Below are 20,334 nucleotides of genomic sequence, written 5' to 3'. Positions count from 1 at the left end.
CTGGGATAGTACCTAACTTAAGGTCAAGGCCGTTTCCTTCTCTCTTCCTTGCCCATCCCTTCCAATCTCCCCATCCCACCACAAGGCCCCTGTTCAGCATAGCAGATGAGGCCGCCTGAGCAAGGTACTTGTCCTCGTTCGCAGTAATATACCCGACCCGAAGTCTCGCGCTCCAGGACTCGGCATTTGAGGCAGTGGAGGTGGGATCCCTTGCTGAGTTCGAGGGAAAAACCAACCCAGGACCGTAAAAAATGATTACGTATATAACTGCCCTGGTTGTATCTTAATCTTTGAATGAGTATTTCCCACTCACGAAGCAGTGGGTTACAAGGCACTTTTTGCTGTCTTTACCATCTGTTGATTGACCTTCGTTCTAAAATCACTTACTATATATTCAAACATAATTTTACAGATGAGGACTTATGATCTGGTGGCATTTTAAGCATTTAATACAGCGAATGAACAAATATATAAACCACACTGAAGATGCACTCAGAACTCATATACGACTTTTGGTGGTTCGTGAAGCACTGAATACAACAGGTTAACCAAACTGGCGCTAATTATTGCTAATTTCCTTTACCAGACGTACTGTGGTCAGGTATGATTAATTATATTGTCACAGGAGTTGGCTGACAAGACCAAAGCCGAGGTTAGCAATACATGAAAGAATGTGCAGACCACACAACTTGTCGACATTCTATAGACATTCAAGAATCCAGCTTTGAAATACGACGTATTGATAACATATGGAACATATTTAAAATAACACGTTCAGTTATGTAAAGATGCGTGAGTTTTTCTAAAATATGTAAAAAAGTAATTATGTATTATACTTCCAAATATGAAAAAATAAATGTGCCTTAGACCACTCCAAATATTCTAATTCGCAAACATATAGGCCTAACGAAATTTTAATTTTAAGTAAACGCGAACATGTATTTACAGAGAAATAAAAAAGTCATTTATCATTAGAACAAGAAGATAAGTGTAGGAGTTGCTTCAGACTGAATCGTAAGCAATTTTGATTATGTACTGAGTTTAATAGAACAAAACATACAAACGAACGGGGGAATAACTCGGAAAGGAAAACAGTTACTCACATTACGGTAAGTTTTATATTATTACATTATCAGTAATTATGTCACAAGTAGTATAATAATTGTCTTCACTTGGTACAGTATTCTGTGTCTGAATCGTTAAGTTGGGTGGCTCGGGGATCGAGTCAGTACGTCTTGGGGAATAGATGATGTCTCAGTAGTACTTGGGTTTAACGTTCCACGAGTCAGTGATCCTTCTTCTTGCATATCCATCTGCTTTAATTCATATTTGCTTAAAATGTTGAATATGTCGTTCTTAGCCTGTATTCTCAACCGTGGTTGCAGTTTCCTTAATACAGCCTTCACGTGGTTCCCAAATGAAGCAACATCGTCCTCACTTTCTGTAGTGATGGCGCTTAACTGATGCATTGTCAATTGCCGGCTTTCGTCTCGTTTCACAAGACAATCAAGACTAGCATCCTGAATGTTCTTGTCACAGCGTATTTTCCGTCGTAGAAGCGGTGGTTTAGGAGACTGCGACGTTTCTTTCGGACACTCTTCGATGATTTCACTCTCAGTCTCGAACTGTGTGCTGGTCGATGAAGCTGAAGGTGATGGCACTGGCGCTGGGACTGGGACTGGTGCACCTTGATCTATATTAGAGGTAGTACTTCTCTCTGTTGAAACCAGATCTAAGAATTGCAGTCTCTGGAAAAATTCCCACTTAGAATTTTTTGTTGGTACAGCTGATCCTGTTCCCAATCTCCTTTTGCGTTTAAATCGATTGTACGAATCCCGTATGTATTTCCATCGCTTTTTACAGTCTGCACCTGAAACAAGATAGAAAAGTAATGTTACACGCGAACGTCTGTAGTTTGTAAACGACAGCATTTATTTAGTGGTTGACATTTAAAATAATTGCAGATTTATGGCAAGTCACGCATCACTGTCGTTTACAAACCGCTTATCAAGGGTAACACTCTGGATCTTTTGAAGTCCAACTTCAGCCTCCTTTCGGGTGGGGAACGAGGGGGGAGTGATATATAAAAAGTATCGAAAATAGTGACGAATCCATAGATTTCCGGGTCGCTGAGATGAAGAATGACACTCCGGATTTTTTAAAGTCCAAGTTCAGCCACCTTTGGGGTGGGGGCGAGGGGGAGTGATATATAAAAATAATCAAAAATAGTGTCTAATCCATATACTTCGGGGTCGCTGAGATTAATAGTAACACTCCGAAATTTTAAAGGCCAACTTCAGCTCCCTTTGGGGTGGGGAGCGAGGAGGGAAGTGATATATAAAAATAGTCGAAAATAATGTGGAATCCATACTTCTCGGGATCGCTAAGATAAATAGTGACCTTCCGGATTTTTTAAAGTCCAACTTAGCCCCTTTTGGGGTGGGGAGTGAGGGGGGAATGATATATAAACAAATCGAAACTAGTGTCGAAACCATAGATTTCGGGGTCGCTGAGATTAATAATGACACTCCAGATTATTTAGAAGTCCAAGTTCAGCCCCCTTTGGGTGGGGGCAAGGGGGAGTGATATATAAAGTTAATCAAAAATAGTGTCGAATCCATACTTTTTGGGGTCACTGAGATGAATAGTGACACTCAGGATATTTTTAAGGTACAAGTTCGGCCCCATTTGGGGTCGGGGCGTACAAATATTACCTACTATCTGGGAAAAATACTGTGGGGGCAAGACGCCCCTAGAATTCCTAGGGAAGGGGGTGAAATATAATCTACATTAATAAATGGAAGTTGGTTTGGAGCAATCTATACTATATATACTGTAATGTACTTATACATATAAACTAGCCCGGTTATTTTTTGAATGTTTACCTTCAAGATTTGTGTTACCAGATAGTTATGCGTGAAGTGATTTTTATAGAATTCCTTTTTTAAAATGTTGATTGATATTTTATGATGTAGTTTTAGAGTTATTGAAATGTGTTTGATTTGAAGTTTTAGATTATTTAACTTTCGAGTAAAATGTTTATCGTTATGGAAGCTCGAACTGACTGGGAAGTATTTGACCCTGTCAAAAATATAATAAGCGATAATTATATGTATTTACCCGTCGCACTATAGATATAATGTACACGATTTCAACTGTCATTGCGACTGCCACCAATCATCCTTGCGACCCAAAAAGCAGCTCGGTTATTTTAGACTATTTACTTTTAAGCGCATCTCAGACCCCCGTCTCAATGGAGGCTGAACATAGACTTTTAACGATATCCAGAGCGTAACAATAATTCATCTCAGCAACACATAAACAATGGATTCCACATTAATATAGGTTCTTCTACCACTTTTCCCACATCTGTGGTTTTGAGGGAGCGAACTGCGTTTACTTGTGGATTTGGTCCTGTTTTTCGACCGGATGCCCTTCCTGACACCAATCCTATATGGAGGAATATAATCATAACCACTATTGCGTGTTCCTGTCGTGGTTGCTAGCGTAGTATGTTGCCTGATTAAGAAGAAGTGTTGGGACAAACACAAACCCCCAGTCCCCAAGCCAGAATAATTAATCACAAGCGATTAAAATCCCCTACCCGGCCGGGGATCAAACCCATGACCCACTGAACCGAAGGCCGTTAGGCTAACCATTCAGCCAAGGAGTCGGACAACATTAATATTCCTTTCCTCCTGATGGTCATATGTGTACCAAGTTTCGTTGAGAGCTATTCTGGAACATACTCACATACATCCATAATCTCGGTCATTTTTACATTCATTTTCACCCCTTCTCAACCTCCAATCTGACTGCGGCTGAAGTAGGACTTAACCAGCATCCAGAGTGTCACAGTTCAACTCTGCGACCTCGTAAAAATGGATTCGACATTAATAACAGTCGTTTTCGTTTATTTTTATATTTTACCCCCCCCCCATTCCCTAGGAGTGCTAGGGGTGTTTTCCTCCAACAGTATTTATTTCAGGTAGTAAGTCATATGTGTACCAACACGGTATGGAAGCTATGCTGGAAGAATCATACATACATGCGTAATTTCCATAAGTTTGGATATTTTCCTTCTCCCCCCTTCTCAGTCTCATGTCAATGCTGGCCGAACACGGAATCCAAAGACATCCGTAATGTCATTATTCACCTCAGGGACCCCGAAAACTATGGACTGCACATTAATATTTGTCGTTGTTTAATATTTTAATATTTCACCCCTCTTTCCGTACTTCTTTTAATAATTCAACTCCGCCGCTAGTACCCCTCTAGTAATTTCTTCCAGGTAATTCATATATGTACCATGTTTGCTTGAGAGGTATGCTAGAAGATATACACATACGTCCGTAAACTCGGTCACTTTAGACATTTTCTTTTCTTCACTCGTTCTCACTCCCTCTGCCGATTGGGACTGAACTTTGTCTTAAACGGCATCCAGAATGTCACAATTCATCTCAGCGACCCCGAAAACTATGCATTCGACTCAAATATCCGTCGTTTTCGATTATTTTTACATTTCACCCCTACCCCAGGGGGCTACGGGTTTCTTATCCCCATAGTTTTTTTTCCAGATAGTGTCATACTTGTATCAAAATTGATAGAGAGCTATGCTGGAACGCTCATTATCTCGGTCATTTTGGAGATATTCTTTTATACCTTTAATCACCCACGATGCCAAAGAGGTGTTGCTATTCATCTCAGCGACCCCGGAAACTATGGATTCGACATTATTTTCGATTATTTTTATATCTCACTCCACCTTCGCCACCACAAAGGGGGATGAACTTGGATTTTGAAAAATTCGAAATGTTACTATCCACCTGAACGACCCCGAAAACTATGGATTCGACACTATTTTCGCTAATTTTTTATCTGACCCCCTAGCCCCCAACCCTAAGGGGGCTAGAGGTGGCTTACCCCCACAGTGCTCGTCTCTACATAGCCAATAATAAGTGTTCAAAATTTGATTGAAATTACTCCTGTGGTTTACGAGGAGACGTGTCATTTACATACATCCATTTTTATATACATACATACATACATACATACATACATACATACATACATACATACATACATACATACATACATACATACATACATACATACATACATACATACATACATACATACATACATACATACATACATACATACATACATACATACATACATACATACATACATACATACATACATACATACGTACGTACATACATACATACTAAACGTCGCCACAATCCTCGATTTGCAACTAGTGCTGTGGCCTCATTTAGTTCTATACCTCTTATCTTTAAACCGTTAGAAACCGAGTCTAACCATCGTCGTCTTGGTCTCCCTCTACTTTTCTTACCCTCTATAACAGAGTCCATTATTCTCCTAGGTAACCTATCCTCCTCCATTCGCCTCACATGACCCCACCACCGAAGCCGGTTTATGCGTACAGCTTCATCCATCGAGTTCATTCCTAAATTAGCTTTTATCTCCTCATTCCGAGTACCATCCTGCCATTGTTCCCACCTGTTTGTACCAGCAATCATTCTTGCTACTTTCATGTCTGTTACTTCTAACTTATGAATAAGATATCCTGAGTCCACCCAACTTTCGCTCCCGCAAAGCAAAGTTGGTCTGAAAACAGAACGATGTAAAGATAGTTTCGTCTGGGAGCTGACTTCCTTCTTACAGAATACTGCTGATCGCAACTGCGAGCTCACTGCATTAGCTTTACTACACCTTGATTCAACCTCTCTTACTATATTACCATCCTGGGAGAACAGACAACCTAAATACTTGAAATTATCGACCTGTTCTAGCTTTGTATCACCAATCTGACATTCAATTCTGTTGAATTTCTTACCTACTGACATCAATTTAGTCTTCGAGAGGCTAATTTTCATACCATACTCATTGCACCTATTTTCAAGTTCCAAGATGTTAGACTGCAGGCTTTCGGCACAGTCTGCCATTAAGACCAAGTCGTCAGCATAGGCCAAACTGCTTACTACATTTCCACCTAACTGAATCCTTCCCAGCCATTTTATACCTTTCAGCATATGATCCATGTAAACTACAAACAGCAAAGGTGAATGATTACAGCCTTGTCTAACTCCTGTAAGTACCCTGAACCAAGAACTCATTCTACCATCAATTCTCACTGAAGCCCAATTGTCAACATAAATGCCTTTGATTGATTTTAATAATCTACCTTTAATTCCATAGTCCCCCAGTGTAGCGAACATCTTTTCCCTCGGTACCCTGTCATATGCTTTCTCTAGATCTACGAAACATAAACACAACTGCCTATTCCTCTCGTAGCATTTTTCAATTACCTGGCGCATACTGAAAATCTGATCCTGACAGCCTCTCTGTGGTCTGAAACCACACTGGTTTTCATCCAACTTCCTCTCAACGACTGATCGCACCCTCCCTTCCAAGATGCCAGTGAATACTTTGCCTGGTATACTAATTAATGAGATACCTCGATAGTTGTTGCAATCCTTCCTGTTCCCTTGCTTATAAATAGGTGCAATTACTGCTTTTGTCCAATCTGAAGGTACCTTACCAACACTCCACGCTAATTTTATTAATCTATGAAGTCATTTCATCCCTGCCTTCCCACTATACTTCACCATTTCAGGTCTAATTTCATCTATTCCTGCTGCCTTATGACAATGGAGTTTATTTACTATCCTTTCCACTTCCTCAAGCATAATTTCACCAACATCATTTTCCTCCTCTCCATGAGCTTGGCTGTTTGCAACACCACCATGATGATTTCCTTTTACATTGAGATGATGTTCAAAATATTCCCTCCACCTCTCCAGTGATTCCCTGGGATCTATTATGAGTTCACCTGAATTACTCAAAACACTGTTCATTTCCTTTTTACCTCCCTTCCTAAGATTCTTTATTACTGTCCAGAAAGGTTTCCCTAGTGCATTTTTAACCCCCTCCCCCATATCAAGATGGCGGCACAATCTGCCAGACGAGCTAGAAAATTGAAAATTGGCAAAATTCTAGCTTTTAGCCTGTAACCGACGGAAAAATTACGAGATTTTAAAATTTTTCATTTTCTACCCCCGAAAAATATGGAAATATGGAGGCAATTTTAATGACGGTGCCGGCTTTCCTTTCGAGGTATTTGGTGGCTAAACTATAAGTCGTATCACAAAACGGATGGCACAAACTGCGTTCAGTTTGGTGTGATTTACAACTTCGGTCCTATGACTTTTTGTCGTAGCTCTCTCTCCCCTATACGTTAGATATGGCTGTATTTCTCGATTAGCTTCCACATAAGTATGCGAAAAATAATGTAAAGTGATAAAAAAATAAACCCAAATTTCACCCTTTTCAAAGTGATATGGGAGATACGAGAAAATGTTATAGGACCAACCATGCAGAACGATAAAAGGGGCGTCTGATGGCGTAATCCGTTTGTCGATATAATGTACCGTGCAGGAGCAGTAAATCTCGAAATGAAGGTCTGCACTTACAAACGTGCCCATGCCTATCTATCTATCTATCTATCTATCTATCTATCTATCTATCTATCTATCTATCTATCTATCTATCTATCTATATTTACACTTAAGAAAATGGAAATTGCAACACCATGAAGGCATCGGTCGTTTGCGTTGATTTTCAAGATATGGAACGATGCCATGTAGGTATGTAAACGATCAAAGTTTCAGACCCATTGGATTGTTGCTACAGGCCTCCCCACGTGATTGGTCGCGGAGGTATCAACTCCAGTATACGGACTCTGGTGTAGCGTAGTTGACTTGCAGTCTGTGCAGTGAAGTGTTCCCCGTCAAACATGCCTCGACGACAGAGAAGAGCACGCTATCAACAACTGTCGCCGTTTGAGAGGGCTCGGATAATTGGGCTGTGTGAGACTGGATTATCGCTAAGGACTGTCGCTGCACGTATTGGCCGACAGGCATCTACGGTACAACGTGTATGGCAGCAGTGGTCAAATGAAGGTACCCACACTTGTAGACCCGGCACAGGCCCAGCGCGACAGACAACAGTGAGAGAGGATCGCAGCATCATTCGGATGGCCCAGATGGAACCCCATGCAACAGCAGCGCAAATTCGAGCAGCTGTGGCACCCCACGTTACACAACAAACAGTTGGTAATCGCCTGCGTGCAGCTGGCTTACGAGCCCGTGTCCCTGCAGAAGGTGTTCCATTGACCCCACAACAGCGACATGTAAGGCTGGCCTGGTGTCGAGAAAGAACGACGTGGGTCTACAAATGACAAAGGGTCGTCTTTAGTGATGAATCGCGCTTCTGTCTTGCCCGCAGTGATTGCCGGAATCGTGTGCGCCGACGTACCGGGGAGAGGGGCCGCCCAGATCTTATTCTCGATAGGCACACAGGGCCAACACCAAGCATTATGGTCTGGGGAGCTATTGGCTTTAATGTGAAATCACAATCAGTGCTTGTTGAGGGCACTATGACTGCTCGACAGTACGTGGATAGGGTACTCGATGCAGTGGTTGTCCCTATGATGGCGAACATTGCTAATGGGATGTTTCAGCAGGACAATGCCCGGGTTCACACTGCACGCATCTCCAGAGAAGCTCTCCACGACATCACAACCTTAGAATGACCCGCCAGATCCCCGGACCTCAGCCCTATTGAGCATGTGTGGGACATGATGGGTCGACAACTGGCCAACCGTGCTCAGCCACCCACAACTCTGGAACAACTGACCCGTGCAGTGCAGCAAGCATGGACCACAATTCCTCAGGAAGCGATCCAGTGCCTTATTGACTCCATGCCTCGACGAATTCATCAATGTATTGCAGCTCGTGGTGGGCACATCCTGTATTGATTGTTGTCCAAACTTGCGGTCAGAGGGACCTGAAAGTGTAATAATCGAATCACAACCGAACACTCGCCCTGCATATTCAATTGCGGCAATGTAGCACCACTCCTTCTGGACGTTGCAATTTCCATTTTCTTCAGTGTATATCCATCTTATCATACTATATATAAAATGGATGCATGTGTGTAAATGGCACATCTCCTAAACCACTGCAGCAATTTCAACGAAACTTGCTACACTTATTATTTACTTAGTAATGTTTTATTTTACTTGGCAAGATCAAGGCCTTCCGGCCTTCTCTTCCATCTAACCAGGCACTGAAATATACATATATTACATTTTATTAGCCTACTTTACAATAATTAGATTTAATACAAATTAAATTAATAATAATATAAGAATGGTGAGTGATGAGATTAAATTAAGATAAAATAAATGAGATATATTAAAAGGACAAATTCTTAAAACTAATATCCTACATGTAAAAAAAAGAGGTAGTACATAAAATTTAATAACATTTGGAAAACAAATCGGGTAAGAATTTTAGACTAATCTTCTACCAGGACATCCATGACTACAGAATGGTTGTGAGTAGTGGCATCAGGTTTACAGATGATCCTTACTGGTGCATAAAATGTCTCCAAAGTGCATCCTTGAAAGTGCGAATAGCGCTTAACCTTCTGATACTTTCGGGAAGGAGATTCCATTCACGGCAGGCAAATACTGTGAATAATTTATCGTAGATGGCAGTTCTATGGGTAGGTAAAGCAAAGATGGAATTATTAGTAGATCTGGTGTTAAGACTGCGATAAGAAAAGAGGTATTTGAAATATGAAGTAAGGTAAACTGGCTGTGAAGAATGAAGGATTTTATGCAGATGGGACAGTGCCACGGATTTCAGCCGGGGCCAAGATAGATGGTTATATGAAGGAGTTACATGGTCATATTACCAAAGGTTACAGACGTATCTCACACGTGCATTTTGACCACGTTGTAATCTGCTCAATAACTTGCACCCAGCGTCTCTATAAATTGCGTCACAATAGTCGAAATGAGGAAAAACCAGAGCTTCTATCAGCATTTTTTTAGTTTTTCAGGAAATAGGTATTTATACCCGCGCAGCATGTGCAATGCAGAGAATGTTTTCTGGGTGATGTTCGTAATTTGCGTTTTCCATGACATGCCATCATCGAAAGTAACGCCTAGAACTTTTACGGATGACATGAATGGTATGTTAGTATTACATAAACTCATAGATGGAATCTCTGGTCGATTGACCTTCGCAGTAGTTTCGGATATCCAAGAATGATGGCTTGTGTTTTGGCTGAGTTTAACGTAAGGCCATATCTCAAACACCAAGAAGAAAATGATGTTAGATCCTGATTGATTTTGTCTATGGCCGAAAATATTAGATCTGGAGATGTATGGAGGTACATTTGTACATCATCAGCGTAAATATGGTATTTGCAGTGCGTTAGGTTTTTGGAGACGTCATTAATGTAAATAGAAACAAGAAGGGGTCCTAACACCGACCCTTGTGGCACACCACACTGCATGGACCGCCAAGTTGATGTGTTTGAAGTCTAGAAGTATTAATACTGTCACTTCTTTGTTGTCCATTGCTTCTCGAATATCTTCTGTGACGTTCAGTAGTGCCGTTATAGTACTGTGTGCTTGACGAAAACCAGATTGTAGTGGTTCAAGTAAGTTGTAAGTCGTCATGTAATCTGTTGTTTGTCTATGAGCGATGAACTCTAGCGCTTTGGATAAAGCAGAAAGTATGCAGATGGCTTTGTAGTCAGATGGTTCAGAAGGAGAAGCTATGTTTTTTAGAGGACGTTCCATGTTTCGGGAAATGTGCTGTCTACAAGGGAAGAGTTGAATGTGTTAATTAGTGCGGGTAATATCACATCCAGAATGATTTTTATCATCTCTATTCCTATACTGTCATTCCCTTTCGCCGTTGATGTCATCTGATTTATAGTAAACCTTACTTGTGAGTGGGTTGCTGGACAGAAGTAGAGGTTTTCTCTATCTGTTCGCGTCCTTGCATAATTACCGTCTAGAACTTCCTGTTTTAGGACTGCATTTAAAGTGCAGTTAGATGAAAAATAATCCTTCAGTTTTTCCAAGGGTATATTTATGTTGTCATCGTCTCGTCCTTTGGTAATGCCAAAGTATTTTATGGATTTCAACAAGGCAGCTGTTGAAACATTTGGTTGAATTAACCTGTGAGCGTGTCGTAGTATCGCGTTTCTAATCTGTTGAGTCGTACCGTTTCTCAGTCTCTTATTGTTAAGTAGATTGTCAAGAGAGCAATGTTTTCAAACTCATCTATAAGCATCATCGCGTTCAACCATTAGTGCTCTAATCTCGTCTGAGAGCCAGGGAGGTGGCTTCCACGAAACTCGAGTCTTCTTTTCAGGGGGATATCTATCGTACAATTCAGTCATATATTGATTGAAAAGAGTCACTTTGTCATTTATGTCTTTAAGTTTAAATATGGCACTGCAACTGCGTCTTGTAAAAGTTTATTCTTATCAATTCTTCGTAGATCTCGATATGAACTTATTTCGGTTTGAACTTGCAACTTTTAATAGAATAGGCCATAAATACCGCGATGTACCTAGGACACTAATTTGACCGTGGTGAAGAACTAATTCAGGTTGGTTAGTGGCAATGAGATCAATTGAAGTGTGTGATGTGTAGCATTAGAGGGAGAAACGTTAAGTAGCAAGCTTTAAAAGAAGTTAAAAGTTGGGTTGTCTGAGGAGAGTTATGTTCAAGAAGGTTTATGTTGAAGCCGTCCATTATAATTATATTTGAGTAATCAGTTACTAAATCTTGTATCTGAGTCTCTAGATCGCATTCAAAACCCGCATTCGGTGGCTTATCATACTACACCCAGAATACATTTTACTTCACTCACAGTTATTTTCAGGAACATGAACTCAGGTTTTCGCTGGTACGGACCTGGAGACCTGCAGATTATTTTGATGCTTGCTTGTTGTTTAAAGGGGCCTAACATCGAGGTCATCGGCCCGCAAATTATTTTAGGACGTAGACTGGTTAATAATTTCGTGTGGCTATTTCTAGCCGAGTGCAGCCCTTGTAAGGCAGACCCTCCGATGAGGGTGGGCGGCATCTGCCATGTGTAGGTAACTGCGTGTTATTGTGGTGGAGGATAGTGTTATGTGTGGTGTGTGAGTTGCAGGGATGTTGAGGACATCACGTAGACTGGTCATAACCCATAACATAAGCGGCGGTACCCATGGAGGGCTTATTTAATCTGTCGGATCTAAGCAATGTATAACACACCAGCTGCAGTATTTCTATTGCGTGGCGTGGTTTTAACCAAGATTCGGAAATTAATATTGCGTGGAAACTGGGAGGCATAAATAGGGTGTTAATTTCGTCCATTCGCGCCTCAGCAAGGAGGCTTTGAGCATATACATGGCAAATTTTTAAAGCATGACTGTACGGAGATAGCTGGTGGTTAATGATGTCCCTTGTCGACGGGGAATGGCAAGAAACCTCAGTTGTCAATAGGTGTGTGTTGCCTGCACAACTTACTGGTTTCAGGGGCATTGGGGGAGGATGGAGAAAGTGAAAGGTTTTGAGGAATGTTTGGAAGGAAGAGGGGAGCCTGTTCGTTTGTCTAAGCGCAGTTGCATCCAGTTTCTCCACTTTCAATTTATATTTTCTATGTAGGGCCCAACTTGCGTTGTTCTCAGTTATATTGGAGATGATTATGACAACAATGGGAAAGGAAATTACAATTTACAGCGATCAATACGATAATAGCAATATAGCAATAATGTAATCTATATATATAAAATAAGAGTTGTGTCTGTACATTGCTCAGAATTTGAAAAGAATGGTATTTCTGTATCGATCATGTCCACAGTAACAAGAAAATGCAGTATTTACTTTTCCGTAATTTCTGTCTGTCTGTCTGTCTGTCTGTCTGTCTGTCTGTCTGTCTGTCTGTCTGTCTGTCTGTCTGTCTGTCTGTCTGTCTGTCTGTCTGTCTGTCTGTATGTATGTACACGCATCACGAGAAAACGGCTGAAGAGAATTTAATAAAAATAGGTATATAGAGTCGGGGGGTGAACCGCTACAATCTAGGCTATAAATTATTTTATTTACGCTGAGTGAAATGGTAGTTTAGGGGAAGGCCTAAAATTCAATTCTCAAATATTTATATTATTAATGGTCATATTGATAAATACTACATCACTAAAGTTATATAGAATTAAATTTCTGATCATTTACATCTTATGCATTTTTACCGTACCGGCTATGATAACACCGATATTCATGAATTTGGATTTTTGTTGCTAAGTCCATACCAACGCCGAGTCCCGACAAAATGGGTAAACAGAATTCAATGAAAATCGGTATATAGAGTCGGGAATAAGAAACTACAGTTTAAGCTATAGACAATGTTATTTACCCGGTGTGAAATGGTAGTTTAGGGGTAGGCACCTAAAATTTAATTTTTAAATACCTATGTTCTTGGTCCTATGGAAAAGTACTACATAACAAAAGTTACAGAGAATATAATTTCCGATCATTTATGTTTTATTCAGTTTTACCGTACCGACTATGATAAGAGTGGTATTTCAGAACCGGAAGACAATTAATAATGTGAAGGCCTACACTATCGAAAGCGCGTAACATAGATCAACAATAACAATACACTGACAGTTTGAACGTTGTTTGTTGTGATGTTCTTTGTCTCTTATGCTGCCGCTCAACTCCGATAGATCGGATTACTGCTGCGTACCGAGTATAACAGCCTAACTGAATATTGGCGGGAAATAGCTGAGGAGTTAGATAACTTTCTTCTTTAGCATGCCAATCCTCTGGTTCATACATTTTCTGATACTGCTGGTACGTAACACACTGGTTCATCATAGTATGCCAGCTATTCGATACCTACTCTGACGCGCTGTTTTGAATGAGCAGTGTGCGCACTTAAGTCAGAGGCTCAGTTAGTAGTAGTGGGAGTAGTAGTATGAACTGGTCTGGAATTACAATTTAGCCCTATTCCAAATTATAGTACCACAATTCACTAAATAACTCAAAATTCAACACAGAAAAGAGCCGTTTCTTAGGAAAAGCTTCTTCCTCTTCACTTTCATTAAATGTACATTAATTATCTTCCAAATTAGCAGCGAAGATGTGGTTTCTTCTCTGGCTTGGAGGAAAAATTGCCTCCACGTCAGACAGTTCTTTCCCCCGCCAGTGTAGTGAATTGAGATTTTCCGACTCATCGGGTACTTCCAGGAAACAGATAAGTAAACGGGCATAGCTTTTGCCCTGGGACTATCCACTATTTGACTCCCCCCCGCCGAAAAAGGACGAAGATTGTTCACGGATCACGGATGTCTGCGTCTTGGTCATTCCAGCTCTGTAGCTTTGGACTGTTAGTTCGGCAGCATAGTACTGTTCGTTAAAAGTGAGAAAATGTGTGGTTTTTCATTTGATCGAGTATTTCATATGAAGGCATTGCTTTTAATCGCACCATTCTTACTGACGTCATTGTAATGACCCATGTTCATTTCAGTTGGGAAAACCACTAAGAGAGTCTTTCTGAGAATCTATAAAGGCAGGCGGAGAGTGTCTGCTATTATAATGAAAACTCCCCAACCTGATTGTGACTGACGGTAGGCAAGCTGGCCTACCATTACAATGAATATTCTCTAACCCAGTCTTCATATGAGAAAAGACGATGGTGACTTGCCCGTCGTGCTTCTAGGCAACGTTAAGAGCTATGCAACCTAATACAATCTTGCTCACCACGTTTACACTACCTAACCTAGAATTCTGTTAAAAATTTAGAATTCCGTAGCGAAGCACGGGTACATCAGCTAGTCGGAAATAAATACGACAAAAATAAGGCACTGGAACCAGTCTACTGCTACTAACACCAATCTTCAACTACGGCAAGTAGAAGTAAACTATATTACTAACTGGCAATGTACCCGTGCTTCGCTACGGCATTCTACATTGTATATGGATATCGAAGTAAATTACTGTAGATGAAGTGAATAAGATTTTTTAAATTGCATGTCTCTTGGCGTTATCCGAGAAACAGCATAGGGAGGTCCATAGACGTTGTTTACAATGTACAGTGCGACTTGCGGAATTGTGATGATAACGGCAGGACCACTTGTCTACTGCAATTCACAAAGGAGTTGGGAATATTCATTTAACGCCGGCCCCCATTCCTAGTGCGCGGCTACAATCGATTTGGGAAGTTTTCGTTACAATGGCAGGCCCCATTTCCTACTTTCAGACAGATTACAGTTGAGGAATTTTATTATAATGGCAGGCACCTTCCCTACCGCCAGTCAAAATTGAGTTGTGTTGTTATCATTATAATGACAGACCCATTTTCCTAATGCCAGTCAAACCGAGTTGGTGAGTTTCTATTATAATAGCAGGCCATTATGCGTAACATCAGTCACGTCTGAAATGGGTAAATTTGTTTATAATGGGTGGGAGGGCGGGCACCCTTACCTACTGACAAACAGAATCGGTTAAAGGAGTTTTGAAAAAAAAATTGCACGCTCCCTTGCCTTCTGCTAGTCAAATGGAGAAGGGAATTATTCATTACAGTGGTACACAGGAGTTGGAGGAGGACCCCATTCCTACCGCCATTCAAAGTCGATGTGGGGAGTACTGATTACAATAGCAGATGCCCTCCTGCAAACAGTCACTATCGATTTGTAAAGTATTAATTACAATAGCAGACACACCCTTTCTAGATCGCTGCAAATCGACTTCAGTGAATAAATATAGATCGACATACGGAAGTATATGCATGTTCACCTTCATTTACAGAATAACTGCTGCTAAACGGTGCATCATATCGAAAAACGGATTGTATGATAAGACGCCTCTGGCCTCATTTAGCGATCTAAATGGCTGGTCCTATGATATTTTCTCGTATCTGATCTATTTAAATATGAGATTGTTTTAGAAATGAATAGGGTGAAATTTGTGTAAGGTTTTCACACAGTGAATTCGTTTTCAGCTACTTATGTGACTGCTTCAAACATAGTATTTGGCTCGTATATGGCTGCTGGGTGAGCCAATATTCGTGTAGAATATGATGATCCTATCTTTTCTATAAGTGATTCAAACCATCAATTATACGTGTAAAAGTGCAAAGTTTTTGTACAATCCAGAAACCTCGAAAGGAAGGTCTGCACCGTCATTAAATTTGCCTCCATATTTCGATATTTTTCGGGAGTAAAAAGTAAAAATGTTTAATATCTCGTAATTTTTCCGTTGGTTACAGACTAAAAGCAATTCTGCCAAATTTCAACTTTCTAGCTCGTCTGGCAGATTGAGCCGCCATCTTGATATGGGGGAGGGGGTTAAAAATTATGACTTTCAGGAAACTTTTAAGCCCATAAAACCTATAGGTTATCCTTTTGTATAAATATATCCGACTGCGTTCTTAGGTAAATTTGAAACTCCCAGCATGTCCCCCTCAGAGAATTTTGAGAATTTTCAATTTTTCTAGGGATCCTGAAAACATCAGCTTGTCTGGTACCATGTTTTAAGTTTCTTTGTTATTTTGCTTTACGTCGCACCGACACAGATAGGTCTTATGGCGACGATGGGATAGGAAAGGCCTAGGAATGGGAAGGAAGCGGCCTGGCATTAATTAAGGTACAGCCCCAGCATTTGCCTGGTGTGAAAATGGGAAACCACGGAAAACCATCTTCAGCTATGCCGACATTGGGATTCAAACTCACTATCTCCCGGATGCAAGCTCACAGCTGCGCGCTCCTAACTGCACGGCCAACTCGCCCGGTTTTTAAGTTTCTAAGATGCCTGGAAGTGTCTCATTAATTCACGCCTGTTTTCTTTTACATACCTTAATTTATAAATATATACAGTACAGTATATATAGATCGCTCCAAACTGACTTCCATTTATTAATATGGATTATAATTCACCCCTCCCCTATTGGTTCTAGGAGCGTCTTACTCCCACAGTAATTTTTCCAGGTAGTAAGTCATACTTGTAACGTCCATTATCTCGGTCATTTTGGACAATTGATTTTTTCACCCTTTCTTATCCCCTATGCCAAAGGGGGCTGAACTTGGACTTTAAAAAATCCGGAATGTTACTATTCATCTCAGCGACCCAGAAACTATGGAATCGACACTATTTTCGATTATTTTATACCTCACTCCCCCCACCCTCTGGTGAGTGGGCAGAAAGCTATGAAACAGGCTGGATCACCACTGAGATCTTAACAAAATGGTTTAAGGAATTTGTGGTATTTTCAAAAGCTAGCAAAGAGAACGTTCATTCTACTCATACTAGAAATCTACAGGTTATTGACTATGCAAGAGGAAATGGGGTTGTTCTACTGTGAAGCCGCAACAATGGAAACCGCTTTGAAATGATTCAGGTCAACTGGTATTTGATATGAGCGTCTTCACAGATGTTGCCTTTCTTTATGCTATCATTCCCGACTGATAAGCCTAACCCTACTCAACTTCAAGCGGGCACATCAGTGCAAACTGGTGTACACATACAACCTCCTAAGCATCCAGAACCATCTGTGAAAGAAGAAATTTGTTCAACAGATATCTCACCAGATGATTTGCGGCCTCAGTGTTCATGGGACATACCAAATATCATCACTCCTGAAAGTCTGTCAACAGCATTCTTTTGTGTTCTTTCATGTGTTCTTTCGGTTCCAATCAATTAAGGTTTCAAAAAGAAAGACTGAGAAGCAGGCACAAAAAGCGAAGAAGAAACTGAACATGAACCTGATCCCTAATAAAAGGAAGTGTACTGAGAAATCAAAGAGCAAGGAGAAAGCTACAAATAAAAACAAGCGAGATGAATCATCTGGCTCTAGTAAGGACAATAATGATGCAGAGTGTCTGTACTATGGTCTTTTCTACTCCCAGTCTAGTGAGGGATGATTTGCCTTTGATAACAGTCATACTTAGGTTCACAATTGATGTGCAGGAGTAGACACAGATGACGATGAGGATGATGAGTATAGATTCGTTTGTGAATTTTGCCGGTGATTTAATTCATTGTTGAGTCAGATTTATTATATCTGTAAAGAACATTAGAATAATGGACAATAACGATACTGCAGATTGACATTTAGTAGAGAAAACTACCAGAAATTTGACATTTCCATCCATGGTTCCATTCAACCCCGATGTTTGGGGCAGAATGGTCCATTCGGAATATATTATTTTATGCTAATTTTTACTAGTTACGTTTATTATATCTGCTATTTTTTACTTGTTTTCTGTTGTAGTATATGTTGTGAAATAAGAGCAATAACTTTGTCTTGTTTAATTACATCGCTCAACCATCACACTGTGTTAAAGCTTTAAGGTTCCCTTCTGCCCCACGTTCCCCATACAAAATATTAAAGGTAAACATTCAAACAACTGCCCGGCAACCCCGGGTACTACAGATAGTCTATATATATAAACGTATGTACAGTATGTAAAAGACACTTCTCTTCCTAAACCGCTGGAGCAATATCAACCAAATTTGGTACACTTAGTAGAGACGAAAATTATAGGCACTAAAAACAGTTGAAATAGGCAGGCATATAGGCTCTTAAATGAGCCAAAATAGGCATATAATAGGCACTAACGAGTAAAATAGGCAACAAAATAGGCATGACAAAATTACTTCTGATTTAATAACACACTCAATTAATATAAAAGGAATTTACAAGCAACGTTTCAATGTTTTCCGGTAACAATCTTGTTCTCCTCTCAAGCATAATGTTTTTGTTCTGAGAGAAAGATCTCTCAACATCACATGAAGTGATTAGACAAAACTTCAATGAAGTCACTTCAACTGGTTTATTTCGCTGACAGCGGCTGCCTTTCCAGAGGTTCGGTCAAAACTTCCCCTGACTTCTTCCACAATCCTAAGTGACTCCACCAGGGGCAAGCCGCTCTTCTCCAACTTGATGATTGCTCCCGGCAGCCTGTTAAAATTTGAAGATGCTCCGGTTTATGCAGGGGCATATTTAGCTCCTAACATTGCAGTGCATAGGTCTGAAGAAAATGGTTGTTGGTCGCTGCCCAAAGTGGACCGGTAGAAAGGCTGCGTTGATAAAGATTTCTGTACTCGTGTCAGATGCATCGCAGTATTTCTAAGTTGATCTATGTGGTTTTTTCTCCCAGTTGATCTGAAAAATAATGAAATTGACATAAATTACATAGTCCCTATATCTTAAATTTCTACAGTTGGGCTAATTGGCAATAATGCTTAGTATACATGTCATGCATTTGTTTCATTAAAAAAAAAAGACTATTAGAGATGATGTTTCTAGAAGTACAAAACTTTAAAGTAGGAACAAGGGAATTAGTAATTTACATGGAAATATGTCCTCAAGGATTTTCAGTTATAATTTGGCAGTATCGTGTCGAGTTCACCGGCTGAAAAATATAATAAAAAAGACGTGAAACGATACCGGAGTAGCGTAGAGGAGAGATCCGTTCTTTATGCTTGCCAAGGACCCACCAAGCTGGCCTTAGCAGTATTCTTACTCATATAGAAGAATGAAAACGGATGCACTATAAATCTAAGATTTGTGAACATTGTATTTGTGTCTATTCGCCGACTTTGGTCAGCCGGGTCAGCTGTCATGAAAACTATTTTCTGTTGCCTGCAATAGATCCTGCATAATGTGTGCCCACAAGGCCGACACACCTCGTTGAAAATTAAAAACCACGTAATTTGAAATTGTCGTGACATACGACCATAACCTTATTTTACCGGAACGCGCGAGTTGGCCGAGCGGTTAGAGCTTGCATCCGGGAGATAATGGGTTCGAATCCCACTGTCGGCAGCCCTGAAGATGATTTTCCGTGGTTTACCATTTTCACACCAGGCAAATGCTGGGGCTGTACTTTAATTAAGGCCGCTTCCTCCCAACTCCTGGGCCTTTCCTATCCCATCGTCGCCATAAGACCTATCTGTGTCGGTGCGACGTAAAGCCACTAGCAAAAAAATAAAACCTTATTTTTGTCACAATTTAGTAAGACTCTAGAGGGGATGCTAGAGGCTTGTTAACCTGGGAGCATACGCCCTTCAGATTATCTTTGCTCCCCCCACTAAGCACAACGGTTACTAACCGAACCTCATCAATCCAGACCAACGGTCTTTTCGCTGGCCTAGTTTTGTAAAGGGAGTCTTGGCAACCTTGTAAAACACGCTGTGGCATAGTCCTAGCCAGGCTTCATTGGATCTGCAACCTGTGTTTCGCGAAGGCTTAGCGGAAGTGTAATAGAATTCACGAGTTTTTAAAGGGAGTTTAAAAATTGCATTTCAGTTATAAATCTCTATTTTCATAGGAAATGAATCACAGTTCAAAATACCGATTTAATTTTCATCCATTCTGTGACAAGAGACCACCGACGTTCTAACTCCGCGTTCAGTAATTTAATGATTATTTACATTTAGCAATATAAATG

The 20,334-nt window shown here is 40.5% G+C and overlaps 1 protein-coding gene across 1 annotated transcript in view; it reads right to left on the bottom strand.

Moving 5' to 3' along the window:
- Nucleotides 1-1,088: 1,088 nt before the first annotated feature.
- The window catches only part of LOC136875665 (uncharacterized), a 31,286-nt gene continuing 12,040 nt past the window's right edge, over nt 1,089-20,334 (bottom strand). Inside the window, exon 2 of the mRNA XM_067149213.2 lies at nt 1,089-1,870. Coding sequence (XP_067005314.2) covers nt 1,200-1,870 — 671 coding nt within the window. The 3' untranslated portion in view covers nt 1,089-1,199. The remainder of the gene's footprint in view (nt 1,871-20,334) is intronic.

The sequence above is a fragment of the Anabrus simplex genome, chromosome 6, assembly GCF_040414725.1.
Source record: "Anabrus simplex isolate iqAnaSimp1 chromosome 6, ASM4041472v1, whole genome shotgun sequence".
In the NCBI taxonomy this organism is placed as follows: Eukaryota; Metazoa; Arthropoda; class Insecta; order Orthoptera; family Tettigoniidae; genus Anabrus; species Anabrus simplex.
Note: the sequence above shows the minus strand (reverse complement) of the source record. Positions and strands in the feature narration are given on the sequence as shown.